This window comes from Agelaius phoeniceus, chromosome 2 (genome assembly GCF_051311805.1).
Source record: "Agelaius phoeniceus isolate bAgePho1 chromosome 2, bAgePho1.hap1, whole genome shotgun sequence".
NCBI lineage: Eukaryota > Metazoa > Chordata > Aves > Passeriformes > Icteridae > Agelaius > Agelaius phoeniceus.
Window position 1 is genome coordinate 71,855,090 of NC_135266.1, and position 9,289 is coordinate 71,864,378.

Sequence of the window (9,289 nt, forward strand, 5' to 3'; positions counted from 1 at the left end):
TACCAATTAAAAGTTATTAGTAATAAAGGGAAGAACTGAGTAGAGAAAGACCACAAGCATAAAGGGACAGTGAACAGCAGACACTGAGCTTGGAGAGGTGAGCCCAAATGCAGACTATGAAGGTTAAGAAAAACAAGAGTCTCAAATACCATCATGCATGGTGCGGTTCAGCTGAGTTAAATATGATGACAGGTATGATAATATGAAAAGTAATTTAAAATGTTTAAAAACATTATTTCCAATCCTAGTTAACCATTTCAGGCCATCTGCAACAGGTAGACATTTCCCAAATTTGCAGCTGCGTAAGAAGGAAGCTTTCAATCTTTAGTGAGATTAACAATAAGAAAAATAATTGTACATGACAAATCAGCTCTTGCTACACTTCTAATGACTTGGATTATATGCTGTCTATAGCACTAGGTTCTCTGACCATAATTCTGTCTGTATTAGGGTACCCAAATTTAGAACTCGAGAAGTCCAATGAACCCCTTTATTCATGGGCCACAAGATTACATAAATAATAGAAAAACAGATGTGGAACTGTTATACAATAAAGTTTTATTGTTAACAAGCAAACCAAAAATAGCCCCATACCCCTGAACATTTTCCTACCTGCTGCAGGAGTTGATGTAAGAGCAGATGATAGTGACAGGCCACCCGCTGAGGTAGAAGTAGCAGGTAAAGCAAATGGCGTGGCTGAACCTGCAGGTTTGCTGAAACCTAAACTAAAGCCTGTGGTCGCTGCTGATGTGGTGGCAGGTGTGCCTAGAAGAAATCCAAAACCAGTTATCACTCGTGAAACATTCTGTTTGAGAATGAAAGCTAAACTCACCAACTCTTCTGCATCTCACTTAACCAGCCTGAGTGACACAGCACAAAAGATCACTTGCATCAAGTAAAATATTCCCACAGAACTTTCTAATGAATTTCAGTGGTTTACATCAATTGCACAGGCATTTTTGCTCCAGAAATCCTAGGGATCCAGTGGGCTTTAATTCTGGACTGGCAATTATACCTACTAGAATCCTAAAACTGTATTAAAAAAACCTACTTCCACCAAAAGCATCTAGTAGATGACACAAACATTGGAAAATGGAGCTAAAAACAATACTGCTCAAAATACAGACTACAAATTCTCAATTAGATAGGCACACCAAAATGAATGCACATACCCTTTCAATTTGTAAACAAGAAAAGTATGTTGAAATGTTACTCCCTCAAAGCTTTTATGTATTTTTGAAGCAAAACAATTTCTAATTCATGCTGTTTTCAGAGTAAGAACACATTTCACGTTCTAGAATCCCTATTACAAAGTAAAGGAGTGTGCACAAATATACTCAAACCACAACAGCAAACACATACTTTGTATTCTCAGTAACTGCTGTTTTGGATGACATAATTTCATCCAGCTAGTGAAAAGAATTAATGTTCATCTGCACAGTACTACTTCCGCATGACTATGTATCACACAGTCTCTCCTGGGTTAGCTGCTGCTTCTCCCTTCTGCCCCTTCAATTTCCTTCTTTATTCAACACTAATTTTACCTATTTATTCATAGTATGGCTTCCTAAGTTCTTTGACTGCATTGTGTCTTGTAGCACCTCCACCCTTAACATTAGTGATAACCAAACTCAGTTATTCCTCAGACCTCAGCTGCTGTTTAAAAAGAAAACAAAACCAAAACCAAGCTAACAGCAACCCATATACTCCTGTGTTTCTAATGACAACTTCAAAATACTCACCATAGATGGATCAGAGAAACAAAAAATATTCTCAAAGTCTGTTCCCAGTTCAACCCTCTTTATTCTTCTTAAAGAGATAATTACCAAACAAGCATGTTCACACAGGATTCACTAAACCAAGAGATTCTGTATGAACAATTCTTTGGTAACTGATCTCCCCTCTGCTAAAGGATGAAACTCATTAGGGGAACATAAATACAAAGTCCAACCTCCAACTGTCATTGTTGTACAAGAACTGAATCCTTTAACAAGTAAGAATGCCCAGAACTTCAGGGCTCATTCTGATTTACAGCCTTAACGTTTGGAAAGCAAAGCAAACAGCAATTAGTTATGGGGAAAAAAGCTCACAGTTGATCACTAGCTCCATACATTACAAGATTGGGGATTTCTGTCTATGTAATATTAAAATCCAAATTAGGTCCTTACCTAATGTCAGTCCTGTAGCAATAGTTGTTGCTGTTCCTGCTTTAAGAATAAGAACAAATGAACAGGATAAGAACAGAAATAGAAGGCCACAGAGAAGCTGTGACAGTAAAAAACATGAAACAAAATCCTGAACTAATACAACATTATGAGACAACTATTACACAAGTTCTTTTTCTGTAGTGTGTTGAAAAAGAATATACTAAAACAGAAAACAGTATGGGTAAACACCAGCAGCAGAAATTAAAGCACAACTGATTTCAAAAAATGTAACTTGTCTTTGTAAGATGCTGCTAACAGTGAAGCTGATGTTAACACAGCAGTATATTATCTGAAATTTCAAATAACATAAAGAAAAAACATGAAAACTAGTAATTCTACCATGTTTTTTTTAGCCACACGGTAGTACATATTATCAGCATGCAAACCAGCAGATTTACAGTATAATGAAAAGGATTATAGAGTCTAAAGTCCTTGTAAAATCCTATCTTGGTTTAGGGTTTCTGGCCCACTGGTAATTTAAAGAGACTATTCTGGACACAGTGTTAGGCCACTTCATATTTTAAAAACCATCTGATTACATTATCAAAAGAATCACTGAAATAAAATTACCCCAATGTAGCCAAACACAGTAATACAAGCTTTCAGTCTATTGCTGATTTTATTTTTAGTAGATTGGTCCTTAGAACTTTCCCCATCTACTCATATAAGCATACAAGAAAAAACGACCATTTTATCTAGCAATATTGCAGCAAAGTAAAATTTATTTTTATGTTTGCTTGACAGCTGAAAAAAACCCATCCTGTCAGGAAAGCTTTATAATTTTGTACTTCATTACTGCTATAAGAAGCTGTGTGTTAATAGGCTGAATTAGAGACCTAAGAAGATATTCAATTCCTTCAGGCATATTGCATTAAATACCCCCAAACAACAAACTCAGAAATATTCACTACTGCAGAATTACAAGTATTGCATTACAAATGCAAACAATCTCACAAAGTTTTAAGCTACTTTTAAAATCTAAATATACCTTAATCTTAAATCAATTCTGAGCATCCTGGATGAAAAGTTAAGACTTTTAAAATACACCAGGATTCAAACTACAAAACAAATTACACATAGCCCAGGAAGTTTTCTGGTAATTGCAGTTGTCTTTCTGCTGCACTGGTACCACTTAATTCTTAATTCATGATCTTTCAAGCTACTCAAAGAAGCAGCTTTATAAAACTGTAATATTATTCTAATATAAAACTCTAAGTAATAGTCTAAGCTACAGAATGACTGTAAAAGGGTAAACATTTTAGTATGACCCAGTTTGAGTAAATATAATTTATATCTTCACTGCTGAATCCAAAACTCGCAGTACAAGAATTCTTTTCTACCTGTACTGGTGCTTCCTAGTGTAAAGCCAGTGGTTGATTTTGATCCAAAAAGTCCACTCCCAAAACCCAATGAAGGAGCCGATGTAGTTGCTGTAGCAGTGGAAGAGCCCAGAGTTCCAAAATTAAGTCCTCCTGTTGAGCTATTACAAAATAAGACTATTAGCAGCAATTCTATTTCAAAATGAAAACACTCCCCCTTACATCAATTTCTTTCAGATGCCATCATTCACTTTCCCACAAACTTCATTCATCACAAACAACCCAGCTGGGCAAGACAGAGTCCAAGCTCACTGCTACTGAACAGAAAGGAGCTGTTCCCCCCTTTCCTTCCACAGCTCTGTAATTCCCATTGCTTCCCTGGCGCTAACTCCAGCATTTGTTCAGCCAGTGCTGAGCTGATTGACCTTACTAGACCACTTAGAAATTTAAACTTTTCTCTGCCAGATATCTCATTCATTCTGCCTAATTGTTCTCCCCATGCTACTGAAATGAAAGAACAAATGCTAGAGGAAGCACAGAGATGAAAACAAATCTGTATGATCTTTTCAAAGCAGGTTACAAGTCCAGTTAGTTCTCTGACCATAAATTTCAACCAGAGTTGCTTTCTTTCATTCTTAAGTGATAAGCAGGGACACAGAATCATTCACATCAACACCACAGCTTCACCCTATCTTACTATCAAAACACATAGCATGAATTAATTTTCTAACCAAAATGCTATCCTTTTGCACAGATTCCAACCACATGCCTACTGTATTTTTTCAGACTGTCTACCTGTCAGAAAGTTACAGAAAATCAACTTTCAGATCTACTTTTACAGATGAAGGGGAAGAGAAAGAACAGAGATAATCAGATCAGTCATCACTAGGAAAATGAAGGCATTAATACTTTTTTTGGGTGACTACACATTTTAGACTTCATGCCAAACAGAAAACAAGCTCTACAATTAGCACTGAACACAGGAGAATAATCATGGTTACCTCCAGCCAATGAAATTACAGCTACTAGCACCCAGATGAGTCTGTGGTTTTAAAAATTTTCTTCTTATTTGATGAAAGATCAGATGAATAATTTGTAGTAACTTCCTGGTCCCATTTGTGAGCCTTTTTAGAAACCAGGTTCAGTTTTCACAAACACATTTTGCTTAAGTACAACAGCAACACTGAAATAAAATTTAGACTTCACCAAGGACTGTTATCTTTTAGATGTTCAGTATTCTCTCATTTCTCCCTCATCTCCTCTCTCTTTGTGTATGAGGGCAGCTCCTAAAATAACAAGTCAAACACAAAAGTAAATCCATACCAAAAAAGGTACAATTAGCTGTTGAATTTGAACTTTTCAAGCTATCAATAAAACTGATCATGGCAAGCCCAGCTGTCTGCAAGTTCAGAACTAGGTGTGAGTTGTTTTTTAGGCAGTAATTTGGGAAGCAGAGTGGCCAAGAAGTTTAGAAGGACAAAGACGCGCAAACTGTCACACAGGATGCACAGCCTTTCAGCTGTCTTTGCTCCCAAAATTTCAACACACCAAACTGCAGCACCATGACCTAATGACTTGAAAACTTAAACATGGTGCTTCTCTCACTAGTCAAGAGCTTACATTTTTCAAGTCTCATTTTTCCAGTAGATGACTCTTCTGTGCGAGTTTTTTGTGTTACAGCATTCCCGTAGAAGAAAGCTAAGGTACAAACTGTGATATTTGGCACTACAGGAGGACAAAAAAAAACCCCAAACCAAACCAACACAAATAAAATGAAGTGGCCTTTTTTTCAAGGTAGAAAGAATCCAAAATGTAGGAACAAAGTAATGGCAGCATTCTCACCAGCAGGAGAAAGCATGGACCGGAAGAACACAGATGGAAGGTCAGGTCAGGGAAGTCAGGTCTGAACTCTAATTCTAGAACTAGAATGAAGCACTGCCCCTGGCTGAAGAATACAATAAGCAAACAACAACTAGAAAAGAGTGCAAGCACCTGAAAGGCTGCTGGTGCAAAGTACAAATTAGATAGGCTTACATGTCACAGAGGCTTTCAGCCTCCAGAATATAATCCTTGCTCATGTGACATTTATGCTTGGACCAGACAATGAAATTCTTTTTCTCCCAACACCTGGCAATATCATCTTAGACCCAGCTCAGAAGAACAGCTTCTTACAGTCTTAAACACGTTCACAAGCAAATTATCTCAGAGAGATGCTCAAGAACCAGTAAGAAGGCCCCTTCCTCTATGAAATTCTTTGACCAACAGCCCTGAAGACTGGTCCTGCTTGGAAAAATAAATAAATTAATAAAAATACAGAGACTCATACTGCTATTACTTAGCATGTATTAAACTTTTTTTAAGTGATAAAAAAAGCCAGCTGGAACACAAACAAAGCCCACCAAACAAAAACATTTAAGTTCAATACACAGTTTTTAAAAGCGCAGATCAACAAGACAAAAGAGTTTCTCTTATTTCAGTACATTTAGAAGAATGGTTTTGAATTAACAAATAGTATTTTAACTTGCTCAGTTGACTCACAGGAAACCTACATTAAGAAGGCATGAAGCAAAAGAGGAAAAACTCTATCAAGTCTACATTAGCTTTACTGTAGAAGTTAAAAAACCAAGCAAACAAAAAACCAAAAAAAAACCCCAAACAATCCCCTTCCTCCAAAACCAAGCAGAAATAACACAAGTCAGTCACCAATCTGTCACAACCACAACATTTACATTATTACAACAAACTCAGAAATCTTATTCCCCTCTCCTATGGGCTCCCAAAGAAGCAATACTGCCATTTAACCCGAGAATTAAATGGATGTCTTTCAGATCCAGATGTTCTGTTCTCTCCATCTCACAGTGCTATTTCCTGACGGTTCTAACAGGTATTTCCAAATGTTGCACCTTAAGCAAAGCTCCCTTGAGTGACGACCCTTGTGCATTTAGTTTACACTACAGTGATCAATTCTAAATACATTTGGGAAAGTCTCTGACCCAACAACCTTGATCTTCAACAGAGGTACAACAGCAAGCAGGTCAGAATAAAGAGGCTCTGCCAGTCCAGTTGTGTGCAAAGAAACAGAAAATGGGGGAAAAAAACCCCAAACCACTAACAAGAAAGACTTACCGATTATTCTGAGAAACCTAAACCATAACGCTTGGAGTACAGAGCCTGCTGTACATCACATGCACAAAGTTCTCCTTTTACTCCAAGATACTATATACCGAATACAAGGTTCTTTTTGTTAGAAAGGGTTAGCTCGAACCTAACTTCCAAAACATATACAGAACATCTTTTGGACACTGAACATGTGGGCTCTGGCATCAACATGCTCCACGCCGCGGACACAAACGCGGGCTGACTTCTGAGAGAAACCTGGATGCACATCTGATTCACATCCTGCGTTCAGAGCGGCAGGCAGAACCGTAGAGGGAAGCATCCAAAGCCAAAGCAAAGCACAATAAGAACAGCAACTCCCTTAATTGTTAGCGGCTGAACAGATCGCTCTCTACAGGCGCAGAAAAAGACAAGGCGAGGGAGGCCGGGGCAGACACGGCGCACCAAGGGCCCTGCGGCCGGGACTGCCGGAGCCCCGGGCCCCTTCGGGGGCGGGCGAGGCGCCGAGCCCCGAGCAGTGCCTCGCTCACTCACACACGCACGGGCCGCCCCCGCCCCCCGCGGCCCGTGTTCAGGCTGGGCCCAGGCCCACGTGGCAGCCTCGGGCCGCGGGGGCTGCAGGCACGGCCGACCCGAGAGGAGCAGGGAGCCGAGTTACCTCGGCGTGGCGGTTCCGAAGGAAAAACCCCCGACTGCTGCTCCTCCTCCTCCTGCCCCGGCGGCCGCCGTGGAGCCCAGGGTGCCCGCGCCGAAGGAGAAGCCCGTAGACATGGCGACGACGGCGGCGGCGGGAAGAGCCGGAGAGCGGGGCCGGGAGCCGGCGGCGAGTGCCGGGTCGCTGGGTAAGCGGGTCGGTGCTGCGGTCGCGGCCCCTCAGCCCCGCATCGCGCCCGCCGCCACCTGCGCAGCGAGCGGCGGCACCGAGCGCGCGGACGGACGCCGGCCACGCTGCCCTCCGCGCGCCCGCCGCGGTGCACCACGGGACGGCCCGGCGGCCCTTAAAGCGACAGCGACGCGCGGGAGCCGGGCTGGGAGAGAGCGCCGCGTCCCGCCTGTGCCCCGGCAGCACCAGGGCGGCTGGCCCATGGCACAGATTGAAATATGGCAGGGTCCATCTCAACGTCAGGAAACACTGCTAGAGTGACCGAGCGCTCACCAGGTTGCCCAAATAAGTGGTCGTGGGGTCTCTAATGATTTTTAAAGGCTGCCTGGACGTGGTATTGGGCAAGTGGCTCCGAGTGGCCCTCAAGCACGTGGAGGCTACTAAGCACCTCCAGGGACAGTAGAAAGAACCGTCTTCCAGGAATATCGCCATGTGCGAGACTCACAGACTGAAGCAGAGGCCTGCGTGACCAGGGAACAGCTCATTTCTCACACATCTACTGTCACCCCATTGTTAGGAACATTAATCCAAGATGCCAGAGGTTTATGTCAAAAAAGGAGACAGAGGAGTCCTGTAATTTTATTAGAATAAAGGGAAAGGCTGTGGGGCATTTCCCATGGGGGTCTCTAAAATTGCTGGGAAACGCAGCCACCTTTTATGCTAAGTTCCCAATCACCCTCTTCTTTTTCCCAACTGGCTGAGGTACTCAGAAGGTACAGACTTCCCAAGACACCTACTGTGAAAAACACCAATCACTTGTTTTTTAAAATTTTAAAAGTTTAATGATAATAAAATGGTTATAAAAATAGCAATATAATTAGAGTAATGATAATTTGGACAATTTGGGTTAGGACAATATGAGACAACAGAAACCAAGAGTTATGGACGTCCAGGTACCTTTTTCTGGGCAACATAAGCCTGAAAAAGGACACATGTTACAGAGGATTAACTCTTAAAAACAATAACCTGTTGCATATTCCTACATCTCCTACATGATGCATAAATTCCATTCAAACAAAGGATTCTGTCAGATCATCGTCAACTTCTTCCTCTTAATCCTGATGGCATTGTCATGGCTGAGCGAGGTGGGAAGAAGTTCATTTCTTCTGATAAGAGAGCAATAAATTCTTTCTCGGAAAGATTTAGGTGTCCTGTGACTGCTATCTTGTTGCGAGTCCTTTCTTTAAAGAAAGTATCTTACATAGCATAGTTTCTATTTTAACATTATGTTATAACCTAGAACTATATTTAACACACTACTTAAGAAAATTAATACAGCTAAACTTTCTAACATAACACATATAAAATTCATTTTAATATTTGCAAAAAGCCAATCATAAAATACGCCTTTTTCATACCTACTCTATGCCCCTGTTTAATGTGCACCCTTCTTTTGTCATATAAAGAAAGAAAAATAAACTATTCATAATTCTATTAAGCCGTTGTTCCTTTTTTCTAGGTTCAAGAGTATAACACGGCCTTGGCTGACCAACAGTCTGTGTTGATTAGTAACATTTTCTAGAACTAATATTTTCTTCTGTTACTTCCCTATCTATAAGTTCCTAGCCCTATCTACGAGCAGATTAATATGGTGTGTTTGTAAAGACACATTTATCTTATTCCTTTCAACGTTATGGGATCCATGGGTACGGTTCTTGGGCATCCCCATGGGGGAGAAGACTGGTTCAGCCCATCGACCGATCCCAGAAGGTATAACAGAGTCTTCCCTAACTTCTCCTCATTCTTAACTCACTTTATATTAT

General features: G+C 40.8%; 1 protein-coding gene across 2 annotated transcripts in view; it reads right to left on the reverse strand.

Annotated features, from left to right (window-relative positions):
* Positions 1-7,624, reverse strand: part of NUP58 (nucleoporin 58) — a 36,010-nt gene extending 28,386 nt beyond the window's left edge. Inside the window, exons 1-4 of one of the 2 annotated variants that reach the window (XM_054654683.2) lie at positions 7,302-7,624; positions 3,548-3,687; positions 2,169-2,204; positions 613-765 (exon numbers count right to left, since the gene is read on the reverse strand). In XM_054654683.2, coding sequence (XP_054510658.1) covers positions 613-765; positions 2,169-2,204; positions 3,548-3,687; positions 7,302-7,414 — 442 coding nt within the window. In that variant the 5' untranslated portion in view covers positions 7,415-7,624. Of the gene's footprint in view, positions 1-612; positions 766-2,168; positions 2,208-3,547; positions 3,688-7,301 lie in introns of both variants that reach the window. The other variant, XM_054654682.2, reaches the window with a different exon arrangement.
* Between the last annotated feature and the right edge of the window lie 1,665 nt (positions 7,625-9,289).